General features: G+C 37.0%; 2 protein-coding genes and 2 pseudogenes across 2 annotated transcripts in view; 2 read left to right on the top strand and 2 right to left on the bottom strand.

Moving 5' to 3' along the window:
- Nucleotides 1-5,353, top strand: part of LOC126585330 (rust resistance kinase Lr10-like) — a 58,026-nt pseudogene extending 52,673 nt beyond the window's left edge.
- Nucleotides 1-22,892, bottom strand: part of LOC126585224 (LEAF RUST 10 DISEASE-RESISTANCE LOCUS RECEPTOR-LIKE PROTEIN KINASE-like 2.1) — a 142,409-nt gene that overhangs the window by 3,015 nt on the left and 116,502 nt on the right. The gene's annotated exons all lie outside the window — the stretch shown is intronic.
- On the bottom strand, nt 884-2,756 carry LOC126585366 (uncharacterized). The gene is made up of 2 exons (XM_050249772.1): nt 1,921-2,756; nt 884-1,097 (listed from the first exon to the last, which is right to left on the bottom strand). The coding sequence occupies exons 1-2, from the start codon at nt 2,717-2,719 to the stop codon at nt 1,027-1,029; spliced, it is 870 nt and encodes a 289-aa protein (XP_050105729.1). The 5' UTR covers nt 2,720-2,756; the 3' UTR covers nt 884-1,026.
- LOC126585284 (rust resistance kinase Lr10-like) overlaps nt 2,975-22,892 on the top strand; it is a 139,382-nt pseudogene continuing 119,464 nt past the window's right edge.

Raw genomic sequence — 22,892 nt, 5'->3', positions numbered from 1 at the left:
TTGTGACACACCACTTTCAATGTGACTCTCGTGTTGAAAAAGTTTTTAACTAAAGCCTTGTGGTAGGCTTTATTAGCAATTGAGATCCAAATCCAAATTTTCGTTTGTCTTCTGTTAAATAAACCCACGTACTATCATATGAAGCATCAAATTCATTATTTCAATCAAAATTACATCTTATTCTATGAACATTTAGTATAATTTAGGGTTTACTGAAATTAGTATAATTTAGTGTTTAACTACTGGATTTTTTTATCTTTACATTTTTTTTATTTGTAATTTTATTTTAATTCAATCATGTTTTGTTTTTTTATTTTTCAAAATAAATAAACTTAATTTTGACCGATCAACATATGATAGTCACATGCTTTTATCTAATAGAAGACTAACAGAACTTTAGATTTGGACCTCAATTGTTAATAGGGCTCATCACGGGAGTTTAATTAATGGACTTGGATTGTCTGCCCTTCTAGTTGTGGTGCCCTTCCATGCCCTCCTATTTTGTGCGGTCACGGTTAAGCCACGTCAATATTTTATATTAATTTTTTAATGAGATAATAAGACAAAAAATAATTAAAATATAAAATATTGACGTCGCTTAACCGTGACCGCACAAAATAGGAGGGCATAGAAGGGCATCACAACTAGGAGGGCAGACAATCCTTGTCCTTAATTAATAGCTTTTTCACCGCAAGGGTCACATAAAAAATGACATATCACCACATGTACCACAAAAATAATTTGACATTAATATTATATCATTTTTAATCATTTAACATAACCACAACAATTTTATATAAAAATTCATCAAATATTTAAATATTTTTTTTAAATAGTTTGATATTTTGGATTTGACCTCTCTTCAGAGATGCTTTTAGACTACACAACATGTTCTGAATATTTGGATATCTATTCAAATTGAAAAGACACGTTCTCTAGGAAGTAGCACCTCTTGATGAAGGGGTGTAAGCCAAAGGGTCAAATCAATTCAAAAGGAATATAAGAACTCTCGAAATAGAGGATAAATTAAATGTCATATAAGCTCCCATGGATAGATCTCTTACTTTGAATCAGCGTCCATAGAAATTGAAAAAAACCTGCGATGGCAAAGAGGGAAAAATGTAAAATACTTGGCCCACACCAGTTGATTTTAAATTAAAATTTCAAACTTTATTTTTTTATTTTTTTTACATTAGTAAGTTAAGGGTTATATATGTCATTGACATGATTCGAACCCTATGTCATCATGTAAGAGCACAACATATTTACATTACTGTGGTAAATAGTCACTTGCTCAAGCTTGTTATTTCTTTGTCTAATATATTTGGCCATCTCCAATGGTCCACAAGCTAAAAAATGACAAACTGGCCAAATGTAGCCCTCTTCTTAGCTTTTTTGGTGCCCAACTCTTTAGTTGTAATAATTGATTCAAATTCAATTACTAAATTTAAAAAACAAGTCGTTTACTTAAATTAATCAATAAATTTAAAGTATAAGTTCAAAAATAATAAATTATTAAGGAGCCTCTTCAATTGAAGATGATATATGAATTTGGTCTGACATTTTTATTTAAAAATAATTTTTTACAAAGGATGACCATGGCCCTGCAATTTTAATTTTAATTTTATTTATTTTATAGAAATGAATTTCCTACAAAAGATGATAATGAAGTAAAAAAGAAAATTGAGATTTATTCCCTACTCACCTGGAACGCTGTATGGATATATTAATATTTTCATTTAAAAGTAATTTTTTGCAAACCTATCCATTTAGCTCTTATATTGGAGATAGCCAAAGAGAGACAAAGGATAACCATAGCCGTGCATTTTTTATTTTAATTTTATTTATTTTATAGAAATGAATTTCCTACAAGAGATGATGATGAAGTAAAAAAGACAATTGAGATTTATTCCTCCTCACCTGGAACGCTGTGCCGATAACACTCGTTATTCATGTTCCATTGGCCTTCGCAGAAAATGGGATCAGGGGTATTATATTCAAGCTCAAATCCATACACCAGAGAATTGTGTATGGATTTATAAGAAGCGTTGTAGCCGTCGAACAAGTAGGCATAAGTCGTTCGCTCTATGCTGCAACCGTCCTTCATCTGCCCTACCTCTAAATATCCAATCTTGACATAGCCATACGCTTTTGGTTGGGATGACGACATCGACGAAGATGAATTAGAAGCAGATTCAACAGGAAAACATGGAGCAGCGTCCACGTAAAGAGATGAATTCATTGGACGCGGACACTTCAAAAATGTTAAATGTATTGTACCATTCACACGTGTCGTCGGAATTTGGTAATAAACATTAGCTGGAATTTGGTAATACCTAGAAGAAAGAGCGGAAGAATGAAGAGGAAGGGAGGAGCAATTGCTCTTGTCAAGGCCCGGATCGACAACTCGGATTGTTTGGTTATGGTAGTTGATTGCCTGTACGTAGTAATCGCCAGATAAAGGTATGTTTAGTATGGTTTTGTTGTTCTCACAAGACAGAGTGTATCCTGAGTTGCCGCAGTGGCGCGGATCACCCTTTAGTCGAAACGGGTAGCTTATATTGCGGATATGACCGCAGGAAGAAGGGGTACACTTTTGCCCGGCGGCGTTACAAATGGTTTGAGGGGATAAGCTAAAAACAATAAAAGCTGCAATTAAAAACCGCATAGACAAGGAGGAGGAGGAGGAGGAGGAGGAGGGCCTTCCACTCATTCCCATGGAGAAAAATATCAGCGAGGTTTGACACAAAAAGTGCGTAACCATACAAATAATTTATATAAGCACAAGAAAAGATTTTACACATGTATGAGATTGAAAGTGGCAGGTAAAGACGAATGACTCTCTCTTTCCGCTGTGGAATTAAGTATTGACCAAAACAGTAAATACTTTCTAAGCTTCCGTGACGTGGTCTTTGGGGTAAACCCGTAGATCAATTGCATTTTTATGGTCAAGTTCTCTACAAAGTTATTAACATATATTTGTTCTTCTGCTTGGAAAAAAATAACCTCAGAAATGCAGCGGCTACAGCTCAATCTCTCTTGGGTGCGCATGTTCTCAATGACTTTGTTAACGTTGCTCGGAGCAACCCAGAATGCCTATGCTTGTGAAAAATCCCAATGCGGGGATCATGGCGAGGCCATCCATATTCTGTATCGCCGTGGACATCCCTGTAGTCCGACATCTGATTGCCATGCGAATGAGGGTGACTACGGACAGGAGCACCGAGTGGTAGTGGTGAAATTCTTGGTGAAACGCATAGATTACAAGCATCAGGAAGTCCAAGTCTATCAACCGCGTAATTGCCTGCTGTTAAAGCCTTTAGAAGTTGATAACATCAACATCTCATTGCCAGCCTCTCAATTCTACCTCCAAGAATCCATGCCTTCCAACGCTACCTTATTCCACTGCCCTGCTGAAAGAGAGTTAAACGGTGCTAAAGTCCCCTGCATTAGTGGCCCTGGCTACTCAGTTTATGCCATTGAATCTTCCAGCGAAACTATGGACTATCCGGACCTAGAGTCGTGTACAAAGATGTACGATGTTTTGTCGATTCCAGATGCCTACTTTTATGGTAGTGAGGGTCCTAATTTGAAATGGAAGAAACCAAATTGTACAGAGTGTGAGGCAGAGGGCAACAAGTGCAGAATCAAGTACAACCACACCAACACTGAAATTCAATGTGTTCGCTTGAGCAAACCTAGTAAGTCTGCCTATATTTTCAATCTTGGTTTTATTTTACATATATTCTGCTATATTATTGCACTTGCTGCTTACTTATCTAGTAAGCATCCCACTGAACATATTTCAAACAACTAGATGCAACGCATTTGATATGAATTTCAAATGGCTAGGCAAAGAGTAATTTGTTTTCTTCTATTACTAAATTTGTCCGAGCAGTAGGTCATCACTATTACTAAATTTGTCAATGCTTTTTTCAGGTGTAACAAGGAAATTTGCAGCCGTAGGTACAACCCTGGGATCATTTGTTGTGTTACTACTGGTCGTTGCAGCCTATCGTGTCTATAGGTCTAATCGAAAAGAAAAGGAGAGTCAATTGAAGATTGAAACGTTTTTAGAAGATTACAAAGCTCACAAACCAAGCAGGTATTCCTATGCAGATATTAAGAGGATCACAAACCAATTCCAGGACAAGTTAGGCCAAGGAGCCTATGGAACGGTTTTCAAAGGAAAACTTTCTTCTGAATGCTTCGTTGCTGTAAAAGTTCTCAATAGTTCCAACGGAAATGGGGAAGATTTCATAAAGGAAGTTGGACTGATGGGAAGTATCCACCATGTCAACGTGGTTCGTTTGGTTGGTTTCTGTGCTGATGGGTTTAACAGAGCTCTCGTTTATGAGTTCTTCGCCAATGGTTCACTGCACGATTTCATTTCATCGGCAGACAATAACAATCGTTTCCTTGGTTGGGACAAGTTGCAAGATATTGCTCTTGCTGTAGCCAAGGGAATTTATTATCTTCATCAGGAATGTGAGCAACGAATCCTCCATTTCGACATCAAGCCTCATAATATTTTATTAGACGACAATTTCACTCCAAAAATTTCTGATTTTGGTTTGGCCAAGTTGTGTTCTAAGGATCAAAGCATAGTGTCCATGACTACAGCTAGAGGGACTATGGGCTACATTGCACCTGAAGTGTTCTCCAGGAACTTTGGAAATGTGTCCTATAAGTCGGACGTCTATAGTTTTGGAATGCTGCTGCTTGAGATGGTAGGGGGAAGGAAGAATATTGATTCAACTTCAGCAATCCCAACTGAAATTTACTATCCAGAATGGATCTATAATCTTCTAGAAGAAGGAGACGACCTACGAATCCATCTTGGGGAGGAAGGAGATGGTGAAACTCCAAAGAAACTAGCAATTGTAGGCCTCTGGTGCATCCAGTGGCACCCAGCAGGTCGTCCTTCCATGAAAGAAGTTGTTCAGATGCTGGAAGGAGGAGAAAACTTAGCCATGCCTCCCAATCCTTTTGCGTCTACAGGTCCTGCACGAACAAATGCAACTACACCTGCAAGAAATCTAAACATTCAGTTAGAAGCTATTGCTGAATTAGAGTAACATATCTACATAGATATATAGATAGATACGTGCGCACACACTTATGTATGTTACTAGGACTCATGAGAAGTGTAACCATTGTACCTAAGTACCATGTGTGCTCGATAGCTCGAGGGGTTTGTCTGACTACGTATGTACATTCGAGGTTTGTTGGATTGCTTGGTTTTTCACTTGAAACCAATGGCTGGCCAATATGCATCACTTTTCCACAAAACTTATATGCAAAAATCTTTCCTCAAATTTATACACCACAATTCTTAACTAGCTTCCATAGACATATTGTTGTCATGCATGCTTAGTTATGATCCTTCAAAGTTTCTAGGTTCTCAGTTTCCCATTCAAATCGATATGTTTTGTAACTTTTTTTTTTATCAGTACTTTTAGATACTAAGAGCGATAATTCCACGACTTGGTGAGATTGGAATGATAAATTATTAGTGAGAATTCACTTTTTCTTGAACAATAATCACTTTAGGATGAGTTACATTACCAACTAGAGAGATTGGTCAAGTCACATCTCTTCCAAAATGTTGAAATATGTTTCAAGTTTAATCAGTACCTCAACCAAATCAAATAAGATATTGTTGATTACACATTGATATATATGAGGAAATAAATAAACTAGTAGAAAGGAAACTATTGACAAGTGTTAGATTGTTCTGGTAATTAAGATTTTTTTTTTCAACTCAATGCACCTCGAGTATAAACTTTTCTCTTTTTCTAAAGTAGATTACCATACAATATCGCTGACCATTAAAAGAGAATAAAAATAAATAAAAAATAAAATAAAAAAGGGGAAACCATTGAATTTTGTTCAAAGTCTAGATTGTAGTTCTTCTCTAGCTTGCAAAGAGGTTTAGCTCCAAAGTCTATAAGTTGGTCTTCCACTCAAAACAAAGATGTCCAAGTGAAGTGGGCTCTTACCATTGACCTGCAAGGCGCACAACCATCATTATTGAACCCATAAAATATGCATGTCAATAAAAAAAAATTCAGTCAATTTCTTTTTTTTTTCAAATAAATAACTCAATTTCTAATAGACTCGAATTTGCTGACTAGTACAGGGCAAATAGTTCAGCCACTTGCCAAAGCGCATGTGGCACAGTCAGCCTTTCACTAAAATGAGTTCTACATTGGACTCACGAGCAAATTTGTCGTTTCATCTAAGCTATATCTTGTTTTGTCTACGATATTATTGAACTCCATAAGCAAATTTATTGTTTCGTCTAGTTATATATCTTTACACATTAGTCACTTAAAAGAGTGTTACAACATTAGTCGCGTAAATGGGTGATGTAGAAACAAAAGAATATCATTCAGATTATTGGTGCTAAAATCAGACATAGTTCAACTATATCATCACATGATTCCCCTTCGAATATTTCTTTCTCAGTGCCTAGAGAAATGATGATTACACTCGTGTCATTGTTAGAGGTTGCTAAGAGATCGTATTTATGTAGCGATTTTGTATGTTTGTGCAAGATTTGACTTCTCAACCAAACTTTGAACACCGAATAAGATGCTGGTTCAGTTAAGTGCTTTTTTATGCCTCGAGAATTGAGAATTTTGAGTTTTCTCTGTGTTGTGATTGCCTAAAACGTACATTAAGAACCTTGGGACACCTAAATTCTATTAATATAGCAAGATATCAATTTATCAATAAAATTAGTAATTTACAAAGATTTTTTTTTTTTATGCATGATAGTAAACATGTATTATATTATCAAGATTCGATGAATTATATTTATCAGATCAAGTGACCAAGTTAAGATTCAAATTACTATCTTTATATTTGACCTATTAAGATTTCATTGAATTATAATTAGCATAAAGATCCAATGTGTTCTACTTATTAAAATAACTAGAGGAGAATAATGATGTATATGCACTCTAATACAGGTTTGATTTCCATCGATTCTCTCCTCCTAAGTCCTAACAACTTAACAAGATAACTCATTAACACTTGTCAAAAAAAAAAAATCAAAGCAAAGACTACTTAAACCAACATAAGACAAGTGGATAAAAATTTACCACGTTGAATGCCTAAGTGGGTAGCATTTTACATATTACATATTTTGGAGATGCTCTATTTTTTTATTTATAATTTTACATTCTTCTTGAGTGGCCTCACTCATCTCCGGTGCATCCTATGGAACCCAGTGAATCTAGATCGTTCATCCATTAAAGTGGAGGTTCAGATGTTGCAAGGAGAGAACTTAACCATGCCTCCCAATTCTTGTGCCTCTACAGGTCTTGCACAAATGAATAGAAGTCCGCCTGTAGTGCCGGTATATTAGGCTTCCATGACTGTCGTGGTCTTTGGGGTTAACTGAAGAATTTCTAAGTGAATTGAACCACGCATGACACAGCTAAAGCCTAATTGATAATGATTCCTACAACGACAGATGAGAGACGCGCAAAACAACTTCAAAGAAAGTACTATACTGCTTTAGTTATGTGTGAGTTGCACACGACACTTCAATACACTAGCGTGTATGACGTATCAGACACAAAAACAAACACGAAACTTCTCAGACACTATTGGACACTTGTCCAACACTCCACATGGCGTGTCGTTGACTTTGACTGACTGACACTTTAGGGACACACGTAGGACATTGTCAAAAAAAAAAAAAAAAAAAAAAACAAACCGGTGGTAGTTGTGAAATTAAATTAAAATTTTAGGGCAAAATTGAAATATGAAATATTTTTTAGGGGTAATATGAAAAACGGAGTTATAGGTAAAGGTAATGTTACATTTTGTTTATACGAGGAAATATAATATTATTAAGAAATTTTAAAATGAAATTTTATTTTTTAGAATTTGTGAATTTTTCATTTGGTTAACCCAAAAGAAAAAGGGAATTTGAATACAATTTTTTTTTAAAAAAAATTTAAACTCTCACTCATAGAAATTTACAAATAACACATATTTACTTGAAACTTAAACTTGGGGGGATTGGAGATCTCAAATTCCAACTTCTTTTTCCGTGCTGAATTCTAAATTTCTATTTTTATGAATTCAAACAAAGAAATTGGTACGTGTCAATTTATAAATTCTGATATATTGTTGACATGCTTGCTTATTTATGATCCTTCAAAGTTTCCAGGTTCACAATTTCCCATTCAAATTGATATGTTTTGTAACATTATTTTTCTTTCTTTTTTTTTCCATTACTTATGCATATTGAGAATGATAATTGCGCGACGTAGTGAGATTGTAATGATGAATTATTAGTGAGAATTCACTTTTCCTTGAACAATAATCACTTTAAGATGAGTTACATTACCAACTAGAGAGATTGGTCTAGTCACATCTCTTCCAGAATGTTGAAATACGTTTCAAAGTTTAATGCATACCTCAACCAAAATTAAACAAGAAAATGGTGATTACACATTAATCAATATGAGGAAATGAACAAACTACGAGAAAGGAAACTATTGGTAAGTGTTGGATTGTTTTGATAATTAAAGTTTTCTTCTTCAACCCACTGCATTTCGAGTGTAATTTTTTTTTTTTAATATAGATTAACCAGTGTTCGAAAAAAGGGCCTAGGCGGCCGCCTAGGCGCTGGGCGCCTAGCAACCGAGTTGTTTTTGGGCAAATCGGGAGGAAAAATCTAGTTGGGCCTAGGCGGCGCCTAGGCAGTCTAGGCGGGCTGGGCGGCTAGGCGGGTTAGGCGGGTTAGGCGGTCCTAGGCGGCCCTAGGCAGTCCTAGGCGGTCCTAGGAGGTTTTTTTTATTTTTTATTTTTTATTAATTGCGTGTTTTTTTCTTTTTTGGTTTCATGGTGGTATACTTATGGAAATGGTGTATCTAATTTGCAAATGATGGATTTACTACAAGTTCATCCAATACTTATGGAAATAGTGTACCTAATTTGCATTTTATCATTATTTTATTATCCATACAAGTATAGTTTTTTTTTAGGTGTCAATATGCACTTATTTACAAGATATACAAAAAATTTACCTAAATCCGCCTAGGCCGCCTAGCCGCTAGCCCGCCGCCCGACTAGCACCTAGCGTTTTTTAGAACCTTGAGATTAACATAGAATATCGTATGTAATTAAAAGAAGAAACAAAAAAGGGAACCATTGAATTTTCTTCAAAGTCTAGATAGTAGTTCTTCTCTAACTTTGCATGAGGTTTCGCTCCAAAGTCTGTATTAGTTGAACGATTCAAGGTCTTCCCATCAAAACAAAGATGTCCAAGTGAAGTGGGCTCTTACCATTGACTTGCAAGGCGCACAACTATAATTATTGACCCCATAAAGTATGCATGCCAATGAAAAGTAAATCAGTCAGTTCCGTCTTTGCTGATTAGTACGAGGCAAATAATAGAGCCACTTGGCACAGTCAGCTTTTCAGTTTTCACTAATATGAGTTCGGATCCACGAACAAATTTGTCGTTTCATGGTTTCACCAAGTTATGTCGTGTTTTGTCTTACACATAAGTCATTTAAAAGAGTGTCATAACATTAGTCACCTAAATGAGTTGTAAAAACAAAAAAATATCTCTTAGATTATTGATATAAAAAAGTGTTATAATATTAGTCATGTAACACTACTTCAACCAACATACGACAAGTGCATAAAAATTTACCACATTGAGTGCCTAAGTAGGTGGCATGCTAATTTCAAATTGAATTTGAAGTTGTAACATGCCAAGTTGAAGACATTTTACAAATTTTCTTGGAGACGCTCTTATAACTTTCTTTTCTATAATTTTATTTTCTTCTTAAGTGGCATCACTCATCTCTGGTGCATCCAAAGGAATCCAGTGGATCTAGATCGTCCAACCATTAAAGTGGTGGTTCATATGTTGAAAGGAGAGAACTTAACCGTGCCTCCCAATTCTGAAATTGAATTAAAATTTTAGGGTAAATTTGAAAAATGAAAAAAATTGTTTTAGGTATACTATGAAAAATAGATTTAGAGGTACTGTTAGAGAACGCAAATTTCTCTCTTGACATGATGACATGAATATTATTGATGACTGAATTGTACGTGAAGCCGATCCAGTAAGTAGTCAATTGCAATTTGGCCTATTTTTCTTCAGCCTGTTTGACAATCTTACTGTGGTCCTGTGATCACGTACACAAAAATTAGTGAAAAAATAATAATAATAAATGTGTGTTATCCACACACCTCTTTTTACTTCTCACAGACCCTTTGTCATTTTCTATCATTTGATCTTCTTAAATTTATCCGATCAGACAGTCGAAAATTAGAAAAATATATGAAAAGTAAAAAGAGATGTGTGAATATGCTTAGTAACTACAAACCATTTATATGTAAGGGATAAAAAAACACGAGAAAAGTTTTTACACTAGTGAGAGATATCAAGTGACAGGTAAGAAGAAATAACTATAGAACTGAGAGAATGACGTTTTTTCCCGCGGTTTGCCTGTAAAGAAAATTATTTTCGGTGGTGGAATTAGGCAATGACCAAAAGAATAATAACATAGGCAAGTCCAAGTCATTGTTTGTCACTTGTATTGCCACTGAGAAAGACATAAAGATAAGAGAGAATTGACCTTGTCGACAACTTTATTACAGATTCATAGCTACCTAGAAACTCCAGAATTGTAGCTAGAAAATTAAGACCAATTGGAAAATTCAGCCTCGTAGGTATTATATACGTTTTTCATAGTTTTTGTAAGAGCACCTTCGATGAAGCTGCACTTAAGCTTCCTTTCCGAGCAGTTCTTGTGCAAATAATTTGGTCTTTGGTTGTTCCTTTTTGTAAAGGCACCTTCCGTGAAGCTGAACTTATTAAAAACTATCTATTTACATTTGCCTACTATTGCGTAAATGAAATCTATGGGCAATACCTCTGCAATGCAGCAGCAACAGCTCAATACAAAATACATTTCACATAACTCCGTTAGTTTTGAATCATTTCAAACAGAGACCAAAGTCTGAACTCCAACGAACTCAGTCCAAAAACAAATGAACCAAAAGTTTAAAATTCCTGCCATGGCCACTATAGCTAAATTAAACTGACATCATCTATAAAAACTTCAAAGTATATAAAAACTAATTTTTTACACTTTTACAAGATCAGTTTCACAATTCATGCACTTCTGGAATACGAGTTTCAAGTTTTCTGCAGTTTCACAAAATCAATTTCACAATTCATACACTATTGCAAAATCAATTTCAAAATTGTCTGCACTTATGCAAGATCAGCTTTAAAATTTATGCTTTTCTGCAAGTTCAGTTTCATAATTTCATGCAATTCTACATGATCATTTTCATCATTTATGCATTTCTGCAAGATCAGTTTCAAAATTTCTTGCACTTCTACATGATCAATTTCATAATTTTCTGCACTTCTGCAAAATCAGTGTCAAAATTTTCATTTTCGAAATAGTAGGGTACTCATTGACTCAAGACTTAAAATAGAAGAAAAATCTTTTAATTAACTTTTAAAGTCTTTTGGGGGAAAAAGAGTGGTAGGTTTGCAGCTAGAATAATGAAATTTCGACTTTGATATTCTGTTTGGCATCTTGAAGGATGAGGATGTTGATTGGGGTATAAAGGTTGGGAAATGGATCATCTCCGGATCTCTTTCACCAAATTCACCTAATCAATGGATCCGGATCCTTGAAATTTGATCCAACGGCTAAAGTTATTATAACTTTTAAAGAGGCCACCTTTTTTTAGCCGTTGGATCAAATTTCAAGGATCCGGATTCATTGATTGGGTGGATTTAGTGGAAGAGATCCCGAGATGATCTATTTCCTAAAAGTTGAACTCATGAAATTTCAACAACAACAACAACAACAACAAAGCCTTTTCCCACTAAGTGGGGTCGGCTATATGAATCCTAGAACGCCATTGCGCTCGGTTTTGTGTCATGTCCTCCGTTAGATCCAAGTACTCTAAGTCTTTTCTTAGAGTCTCTTCCAAAGTTGTCCTAGGTCTTCCTCTACCCCTTCGGCCCTGAACCTCTGTCCCGTAGTCACATCTTCGAACCGGAGCGTCAGTCGGCCTTCTTTGCACATGTTCAAAATCACCGGAGCCGATTTTCTCTCATCTTTCCTACAATTTCGGCTACTCCTACTTTACCTCGGATATCCTCATTCCCAATCTTATCCTTTCTCGTGTGCCCACACATCCCACGAAGCATCCTCATCTCCGCTACACCCATTTTGTGTACGTGTTGATGCTTCACCACCCAACATTCTGTGCCATACAACATTGCTAGCCTTATTGCCGTCCTATAAAATTTTCCCTTGAGCTTCAGTGGCCTACGACGGTCACACAACACGCCGGATGCACTCTTTCCATCCAGCTCGTATTCTATGGTTGAGATCTCCATCTAATTCTCCGTTCTCTTGCAAGATAGATCCTAGGTAGCGAAAACGATCGCTTTTTGTGATCTTCGCTAGATTGCTCCGGTCATTAGTGTGGATAAGTATATAAATGGATAGAGATAGGAAAGTAAACACAAGATGTACGTGGTTCACCCAGATTGGTTACGTCCACGGAATAGAAGAGTTCTCATTAATTGTGAAGGGTTTACACAAGTACATAGGTTCAAGCTCTCATTTAGTGAGTACAAGTGAATGATTTAGTACAAATGACATTAGGAAATATTGTGGGAGAATGATCTCGTAATCACGAAACTTCTAAGTATCGGAGTGTGGTGTCGTCTTGACTTGCCTTATCTGTCTCATAGGTAGATGTGGCATCTTCTCTGGAAGTACTCTTCCTCCATCCAGGGGTGGTATCTTTAACTGGTGGAGATGCACAAGGTAATGTATCAATTTCACTTGAAGCTTACTTGTAGTTTCAGGCTTGGTCAAGCGCGATACAAACCATGTAGTAGGAGTCCCCCAAGTCGCCGAGCTAGGGGGTCTGCTGAAAGAGGTGACAGACAAGGTAAGCAATCAGAGCTCCGACTGATTGTTCACCTTCTCCCCATCTTGCAGCAGCATGAAGGATAAAGAGAAGAAAAATGAGAAGAGATGATATGAGATACTTTTGCTTTTGAAGAAGTAACTTTCCACAGGCTTATTCTTGAACTGAGCTGGAGGGTTTTCTGGTTTCCTCCAGAGTATAAGGCCGACTGAAGAATTTGAGGGTCAAAACAAGTCCATCAAATCTAGAGTACGTTCCACCCTGCTGATATGGGATACTTTTGCTTTTGACAGAGTAATGAATGTATCGGCACGTGTGCTGTTACGCTTGTCTCCACATGCTTCCTTGTATCCTTCGCACTTGCCCTATCTGTTCCTCAAGCAGATGCGGAATCTTCCCTGGAAACATAAGATGTTGAAGATGAGTACTCGAGAGCAATGCTAGGTAAGTAATCAGGTAAGGGGTTCCAGGCAGTCAGTTCCTGGCTAGAAGCTTGATTCCAAGTGCTGACTGATTGCTCTCTTTCTCCTTGTCTTGCAGGTAAAAACAAGGCCAAAAGAAAAGACAGGGAAAAAGCATGATATGGGATACTCTTGCTTTTAACCCTGATGATATGAGATATTCTTGCTCTAGTATAGCTTGTTTGCAGAGGTATTATCGGGGGGAAAGAAAGCTGAATATTTCGAAAGGCTTCGTTGGGAGTGCCCTCTCAGATATGATGAAGGGTTGAGCATTTTTGCAGGTCTGCCTGTCCGTTGGGGATGGAGGTCGACATATATAGGAGTCTCCCTAACAACAAGTAGTAATGCTATTCCTTTACCCTGCTAGGTCATAGCACGGTAGTGGGAGCTGCCAGTTTCACATGTTTTAACTCTGTCAGAGCACTTTGAAAAAGTGGTCTGTGGTATCTGGCTCTCGAGATTTGGAGAACGATGCCTCTTCGATTTTTGAGAAAGCAATCATGCTGGGGGTATGACTCTCGAGATTCGGAGAGCAGTGTCTCTTCGATTTTTGAGGAAGTAATCATGTTGGGAGTCTGGCTCTCGAGATTCGGAGGGTGGTGCCTCTTCGATTTTGGAGCAAGCAATCTTGTTGGGAGTGTTGTCTCGAATGTGAGTAAAGGTTGGGCATGTTTGCTAGTCTACCTTGCCACGAAGCACAAAGGTTGACACACAGGGACTTTCCAATTATCCAGCAATGGTACTGTTCCTTTACCCTCTCTTCGATTTTGAGAAAGTAGTCATGTTGGGAGTCTGGCTCTCGAGATTCGGAGGACGGTGCCTCTTCGATTTTGGAGCAAGCAATCTTATTGGGAGTGTTTCTCGAATGTGAGTAAAGGTTGGGCATGTTTTCTAGTCTACCTTGCCACGAAGCACAGAGGTTGACACACAGGGACTTTCCAATTATCCAGCAGTGGTACTGTTTCTTTACAGTTGTGGGTAATAATATGGTAGCTAGACCTTCAAAATTTATGTGTCTAAACTTTTGTTAGTGCTGTTTCTTTGCTATTCTTTTACCTTTCTTGGTCAGAGCGATGTAGTGGGAGCTGCAAGCTTCACGTGCTCCACTTTGGCAGAGAACTTTGGCAAAGTTATTTGTGGTACCCATGAGCTATTGTTGCGTGTGGGAAGTGGGTGATTGAACAGTAAGATTCATGTGCTTTCTACTTCACCAGAAGTCTTCGACAGAATGCCCATAATTTCTGCAAAGCTGAGTGTGCGTGCGACAGGTGTTGACAAGGCTAGAAAAGTAGGTGCCTCTTCGATTTCTGAGATCGGCCCTCGTGGTCTCTGAGCAGCCCAGCTTTTGAGAAAGCGAGCGCCTCTTCGATTGATTCGGAGAACGATGCCTCATCGATTTTTGAGAAAGCAATCATGCTGGGGGTCTGGCTCTCGAGATTCGGGGAGCAGTGTCTCTTCGATTTTTGAGAAAGTAATCATGTTGGGAGTCTGGCTCTCGAGATTCGGAGGGCGGTGCCTCTTCGATTTTGGAGCAAGCAATCTTGTTGGGAGTGTTTTCTCGAATGTGAGTAAAGGTTGGGCATGTTTGCTAGTCTACCTTGCCACGAAGCACAGAGGTTGACACACAGGGACTTTCCAATTATCCAGCAATGGTACTGTTCCTTTACCCTCTCTTCGATTTTTAAGAAAGTAGTCATGTTGGGAGTCTGGCTCTCGAGATTCGGAGGACGGTGCCTCTTCGATTTTGGAGCAAGCAATCTTATTGGGAGTGTTTTCTCGAATGTGAGTAAAGGTTGGGCATGTTTGCTAGTCTACCTTGCCACGAAGCACAGAGGTTGACACACAGGGACTTTCCAATTATCCAGCAGTGGTACTGTTCCTTTACCCTTGTGGGTAATAATATGGTAGCTAGACCTTCAAAATTTATGGGTCTAAACTTTGTTAGTGCTGTTTCTTTGCTATTCTTTTACCCTTCTTGGTCAGAGCGATGTAGTGGGAGCTGCAAGCTTCACGTGCTCAACTTTGGCAGAGAACTTTGGCAAAGTTATCTGTGGTACCCATGAGCTATTGTTGCGTGTGGGAAGTGGGTGATTGAACAGTAAGATTCATGTGTTTTCTACTTCCCCAGAAGTCTTTGACAGAATGCCCATAATTTCCGCAAAACTGAGTGTGCGTGTGACAGGTGCTGACAAGGCTGGAAAAGGCTGGAAAAGTAGGTGCCTCTTCGATTTCTGATATCGGCCCTCGTGGTCTCTGGGGAGCCCAGCTTTTGAGAAAGCGAGCGCCTCTTCGATTTTTTAGATCGGCCTTCGTGGTCTTTGAGCAGCCCAACTTTTGAGAAAGCAAACGCCTCTTCGATTTCTGAGATCAACCCTCGTGATCTCTAAGCAGCCCAGCTTTTGAGAAAGCAAACGCCTCTTCGATCTCTGAGCAGGCGCCTCTTCGATTTCTGAAGCTTCGTCGAATGCAGATTTTTATAGGGGCTGGCATTAAGTTCCAAAGCACACTTGAATCTCCACCAGTAGAAGCTTCATTCTTGCACTTCTAAGATCCTGATTTGTCCGACCTCTTCTCTCTTCAACACCTTTGAAAATGTCTGGCCCCTCCGACCGTCGTTTTGACTTGAACCTTGTTGAAGAGGCAGCCCCGCCTTCTCCAGACAACATATGGCGCCCATCCTTCGTCTCCCCTACTGGTCCTCTTACCGTTGGGGATTCCGTGATGAAGAATGATATGACCGCTGCGGTGGTGGCCAGGAACCTTCTCACTCCCAAAGATAACAGACTACTTTCCAAACGGTCTGATGAGTTAGCTGTTAAGGATTCGCTAGCTCTCAGTGTTCAGTGTGCAGGTTCTGTGTCTAATATGGCCCAACGCCTATTTGCTCGAACCCGCCAAGTTGAATCATTGGCGGCTGAAGTGATGAGTCTCAAACAGGAGATTAGAGGGCTCAAGCATGAGAATAAACAGTTGCACCGGCTCGCACATGACTATGCTACAAACATGAAGAGGAAGCTTGACCAGATGAAGGAAACTGATGGTCAGGTTTTACTTGATCATCAGAGATTTGTGGGTTTGTTCCAAAGGCATTTATTGCCTTCGTCTTCTGGGGCTGTACCGCGTAATGAAGCTCCAAATGATCAACCTCTGATGCCTCCTCCTTCTAGGGTTCTGTCCAGTACTGAGGCTCCAAATGATCCCCCTCCGGTGCCTTCTCTTTCTGGGGCTCTACCGACTGCTGAGACTTCTCCTAAGCAACCTTTGTGAAGGCTCCCTCTTGTGTGCTTATTTTGACTCATGTATATGTACATATTTGTAGCTTATCGGGGATATCAATAAATAAGCTTTCCTTCATTTCAACGTATTGTGTTAAATACACCAAAGCCTTCTTCGCTAAGTTCTTTGAATTTTCTTTTGTTAAAGCTTGTATGTTGAAGCTTTCTGAGTGGAGCATGTAGGTTGGGGTTGGTAGTGTTCTCTTAATTTCCCGAATGAGGAAAACTTCTCGGTTGGAGACTTGGAAAATCCAAGTCACTGAGTGGGATCGGCTATATGAATCTTAGAACGCCATTGTGCTCGATCCTGTGTCATGTCCTTCGTTAGATCCAAGTACTCTAAGTCTTTTCTTAGAGTCTCTTCCAAAGTTTTCCTAGGTCTTCCTCTACCCCTTCGGCCCTGAACCTCTGTCCCATAGTCGCATCTTCTAATCGGAACGTCAGTAGGCCTTCTTTGCACATGTCCAAACCACCGTAACCGATTTTCTCTCATCTTTCCTTCAATTTCGGCTACTCCTACTTTACCCCGGATATCCTCATTCCTAATCTTATCCTTTCTCGTGTGCCCACACATCCAACGAAGCATCCTCATCTCCGCTACACCCATTTTGTGTACGTGTTGATGTTTCACCGCCCAACATTCTGTGCCATACAGCATCGCCGGCCTTATTGCCGTCCTATAAAATTTTCCCTTGACCTTCAGTGGACTAATCAAATCTCATCAACAATGTGTCAACTTAATTTGAAGAACAATGTTGAAATCATGGAGAGTGGCATTCATTAAAAGCAAAAGAAAAATATAATGGTTTAGAAAAAGCAAGAATTCTCATTTTCTAAATGGTAGGGTACTAATTGAGTTATTAACATCTCTTTCATAGTGTTGAAATACGTCTCAAGTTTAATCTATACCTACACCAAAATCAAAGAAAATGTTGGTTACACAGAGATCTATACGAGAAAATGTATAGTGAATAGTATCAACGAAATGTATAAATGTGGTTTTTCGTTAAAAGTAAACAGTATTAGGAGTATTTTGTTAAAACTCAAAATAAATAAACTACTAGAAATGAAATTATTGGCAACTGTTGAATTCTTCTAGTAGATAATTTTTTTTGGGACACTTTGGATACGGTCCTTAGCTATCAATATTCTTTGATTGAAACCTTGTTAGTTTTTAGTTTTTGATTGAGGTCCCTGACATTAATGTAATAATGTAAGTTACTATATTTTTTAAATTAAAATTTTAAATTTGTAATTGTTTATATTAATGAGATTTTAAATAAAACCAATAATTTATGGGATTAAAAATAATAAAATATAAATTATACTCTCTATTATATTGTGTGTGTGTGTGTGTGTGTGTGTATACATATATGTATGGGTACATTAACCAAAATTAACAAAAAAAGTTATTGTAACAAAACATGGATACATTCTCAAATCAACGAAAAAGAATGTACCCATATAAGTTTAAACATGGATTAAAAATTTTGAATGGATTTTATATTTAAAAAAGGGTACATTTTACATATAACAAATTGATATATTTGAGAATGGGTACATTTAAGATTTAAAAAAATGAAAAATTATATGAATGGGTACATTTAAGATTAAAAAATTGAGAATCTTTTTATATATAAAAAAAACTAATAGGTACAAACTTAATTTAATTTAATTTTTTATTATTTTGGAAATGTTTGAATTGAAAATTAATTATAAGTTTAATAGAGGTGCGAGTATTAAACCCTAAATTAATTACTAATTTTTATATTAAAAAATTATATAATAAACATGTAAATTCATTATCACATTAATGCTAGGGACTTGAATTTTGAAAACTAATAAGGTCTTAGTCAATGAATAGTAAAAAGTAGGGACCGGATACTAATTTTTTTTTTTTTTTTTTAACCCACTGGATTTTTCCCCTTTTTAATGTAGACTAGGACATCATTTATAATCAAAAGAGAAAAAAAGGAAGGAAACTACTCAATTTTCTTCAGAGTCTCGATAGTAGTTCCTCTCCAGCTTCCCATGAGGTTTCGCTCCCGTCTTTATTACTGAATGATTGAAGGCCTTGCTTTCAAAACAGAGATGTCCAAGTGAAGTGGAATGTACCATTGAGATTATGATTCTCTTTTTTTTTTTTTTTTTTTTTTCTCTTTTCTTATTTAAACGGTTACGATTAAGTCACGTTAATATTTTATATTAATTATTTATTAAAATGAAAGATAAAAAAGAAAATGTGAGAGGAGGAGAAGATGAAAGGAGATGAAAAGAGGAAGTGAGAAAATCTTAAACCGTACCATTGACTTGCACGTGGTGCAACCATCACCATTCACCCCATAAAGTATGCACGTCAATAAAATATAAATCAGTCAATTCCTTCCTTCATTTTCCAAATAAATAACTCAATTTCTTGCTGACTAGTACAAGGCAAATAATGGAGGCACTCGCCTGAGCGCATATATTACTGTCAGCTTTTCACTGATTGAGTTCCATATCGTCTTTCTTAGAATCTTGTTTGGCGTCTAAAGGATGAGGATTGTGATGGGGTTTAAAAGTTGAACTAATCAAACCTCAATAATTTTGCAAAAAATCAACTAACTATTTAAAAGAGTAGGTTGATTAATGTGTCATTTTAGTTTCAAGAACGACATAGAAACACGAGTTGATGGTTCATAATTGTAATAATAAAATTTCCACTTTGAAATGCTCTTTGGCGTCCGGAGGATGAGGATTGTTATGGAGTGTAAAAGTTGAACTAATTAAATCTCATTAATTTTGTAAAAATTCAAAATAGTATGTTAATTGATGTGTCACGTGAATCGGAAGAATGGCGTTGAAATCATGGAGTGAGACATTTGTTAAAAGCCAAAAAAAAAAAAAAAAAAAAAAATGGTTTAGAAGAAGCAAGAATTCTCATTTTCAAAATGGTAGGGCATAAATTGACGTGAGACTTAAAGTAGAAAAAATATATATATATAGTTGATGTTTTGAGTCTTTTGGGGGAAACGAGAGTTGATGGTTTGCGACTTGAATAATGAAAATTTCACTTTGGAATCCTGTTTAGTACCCGGAGGATGAGGATTGTGATGAGGTGTAAAAGTTGAATTAATCAAATCTCAACACTTGCCTAACAAAGAAAATTAATTCGTAAGCAAAACTAATTATTCGGCCAAACTTTACTTCGAATTTAGTCAGATGAAACAAATCATAAACAAAACACATTAATTTGGGATGTAGCTGGACTTGGGTGCTTGGTTGGAATCAAGAAACATCAAGGATCTGGGATACTTATCAATTAGGAATAAAAACTGTTGTATCAGTTGCTATAATAAACTTTGGAAGGAGGATAACTTAACCGTGGCTACCAATCCTTTGCCTCTATAGGTCATGTAAGAACGTACACATGCCTCTAACACTACCCTTACTGCTCCCACACATTTCTGTTATAACCAATCAAATACGAATTATATAAAATATAAATAATTACTGAGTGTATACAGAAGTCACTAAATATTTAAATCACAATATGAATAATAAATGTTGTTGTAAGTAAAATCACAACAAATATCATTGACTTATTTTCCAGAGAGAGAGGTTTGCAAAAGCAATCTCCTAAGACAGAAACATGCCCTCACACATGTGCAGTAGTTTTTGAACGTCTATCTTGCAGGATACAACTATCTAACCAAATTCTTACACTCGAACTTGAATTCTTTACGAATTGATTTGTGCTTCTCTGTGAAAAATAAAAGAACGTTGGAATTGAATTATTCGTTTCTAATCCTACAACCATATTTATAAATGAAAACTAATGAAAATGGCTTGAAAACTTTGAGTTTTAATGATAAAGACAAAATAAAGGGTAAAGTGAATAGTACCAGGATTGACTTTTTAGTGTAAAAATATGCTTTTTCGTTAAACAACAGTACTGAGTACTTTTCGTTAAAGTTTCCTATTTAAAATGGCTTCCCTTCAAAAGGGTTATAACTGTTTCCAATAAACAATCTTATCCCTTTGGAAAAGCCAGGTCTTATCTTTTTGGAAAAACCTGAAACGTAAAAATATAAACTTAAAAGCCATACCTTGAGGCCTCGTTTGGCAGCTCGGACTGTACTGACTATTTCTGTTGGATAGGATAAATAGCCACCGGATAGTATTGACTAAATTAGTCGGGCGTTTGGTACAGTATCAGACTAATGATCGTATTATTTATACTGTGTTTGGTACTGAACCGGATAGGACAAGGAAAAAAAAATGACAAATCTTTGTCTGTTTAATGAAATCTATCTGTTCCCCTGTTCAAATCAAATTACTAAACAAAAAAAAAATGAAATCTATCTCTTCCCCAGATCTTTCTGCCGCACTGCGCCCCACAAACAACCTCACTTCCTTCTCCTTACCTGTTCTTGGCCCAAAGAGGTTTGAAATACACCCTCAAGCAGATGAAATCTTTAAAACCCAGTAATTAAAGAAATTAAAAACCCAGAAATTAAAGAAATTATAAACCCAGATGAAATCTTAAAACCAGAAGAAATCTTTCCGAATCAAATAAAACCAGATGTAATCTTTCCGAATTTTCAAATCCTATCATCGATTCCCAGTCAAGGTTCTAAAACCCAGATGAATCTTTTCGAATTTGTGCCGTGGTGGTGCCAGTGGTCTCTCACGTCTCCAATTATCAGACAACGAAGGTGAGGGAGGATAGAGCCGGCGAGAGGAGACGGGGAGAACAAAGCTTGCCAGAGGAGATGGGGAGAACATAGCCGGTGAGAGAAGGAGACGGAGAGAACAGAGGGAAGGCGAGAGAGAGAGCGCTCATTTCGCGCGATAGAGAAGAAAGGGACCCGACTAATCTATACGCCCCTTTTGGACTGGTTTAATAAATGGGTATATGCCGTATAAAATAAGTGGATCGGATTAAATTAGTCCGATCCAATTTAATACGAAAGGATGCCAAACACTCGGCTCCGTATTAATAGTCATATCCGATGCTATATACGGCGTACCAAACTAGGCCCGAGTGTTTTGTCCGTCTGAGCCCATACACCAAAATCCAACCCAACTCCTAGGCCCAAGGTCTACGGCTTTGTTCCAATTCTTTTAAAACGAGAGGTGAGTGCATTCACTTATAAAGATGATGCTATGAAGATGTATGGCCGATGTGGGACAATTGTCCCTCACAAGTTCCAACAATTTCTTGATATTTGTATTCAAAATAAATATGGTTGGTGGATCAATTAATCATACTCATGTAAAGTTATATTATAAAATTCATCATTTGAGTATATACAAAAACAAAGTTTTATTTCAATAAGTGAGTTGAACTGTATAAATCTCAGAACATCATTATGCTCATTTTTACGCCGAGTATTCCATTAGCTCCTCTTCTTTCAAATATGTTGGTTTTTCCAGCTCATTATGAGTTGTCCTAAGGCTATTGGGAATAGAGTCTTCGGAGATTAAATTGTTTTTTTTCAATTGAAGTTATTTCTCAATTAGAGTCAGTTACCCAATTGGAGTTGCTTTCCCAATTGGAATTGTTTACCCAATTGAAGTTTGTTTACCCAATTGGAGTTAATTTCTCAATTGGAGAATGATTCATAACTAGATTCCAATTAGGATTTATTGAAGAAGACCTTTATTATGTCTATATAAAGGGGCTATTTACTAGTTTTGAATTGGATCAAAACAATAAGTTGTATACCACTCTAGGAGTTAGGGTGAGAGAAAGGCAAAATGTGTGAGAGAGAAAATAAAAGAGATAAAGAGTGTATTTCTTTTTCTTTTTCTTTGTGGTTTTTCATCCGGTCTTAGTCCTAGAAGCTTGACAAGATTATTTATTGTACTCATTATTAATATAGTGAAAGATTGTTATTGCTGCCCCGTGAACATAGGTACATATAAGTGAATCACGTTAAGTCTTGGTGTGATTATCTTAGTTTATTTTGTTTTCGATTTCTAGAGTTTTTTTTCTATTCTTAAATGGGATATTCACAACAAGTGGTATCAAAGCTTGATTTGGCTAATATCCATTTAGAATGGAGGGTGCGGCCTGCTTTAATTGGGTTACATGGAAATAAAGAATGGAGGACATGCTTTATTGAAGGTGTTAAGAGTAAGCCAGCAAGTATGTCAGATGCTGACTGGACCAAGATGAAGATGAGTGATGTTTTATGACAAAAAAAGTCCATAATTGTCAATT

The sequence above is a fragment of the Malus sylvestris genome, chromosome 2 (genome assembly GCF_916048215.2).
Source record: "Malus sylvestris chromosome 2, drMalSylv7.2, whole genome shotgun sequence".
NCBI classification, from domain to species: domain Eukaryota; kingdom Viridiplantae; phylum Streptophyta; class Magnoliopsida; order Rosales; family Rosaceae; genus Malus; species Malus sylvestris.
This window is presented reverse-complemented; position numbering and strand designations above follow the sequence as displayed.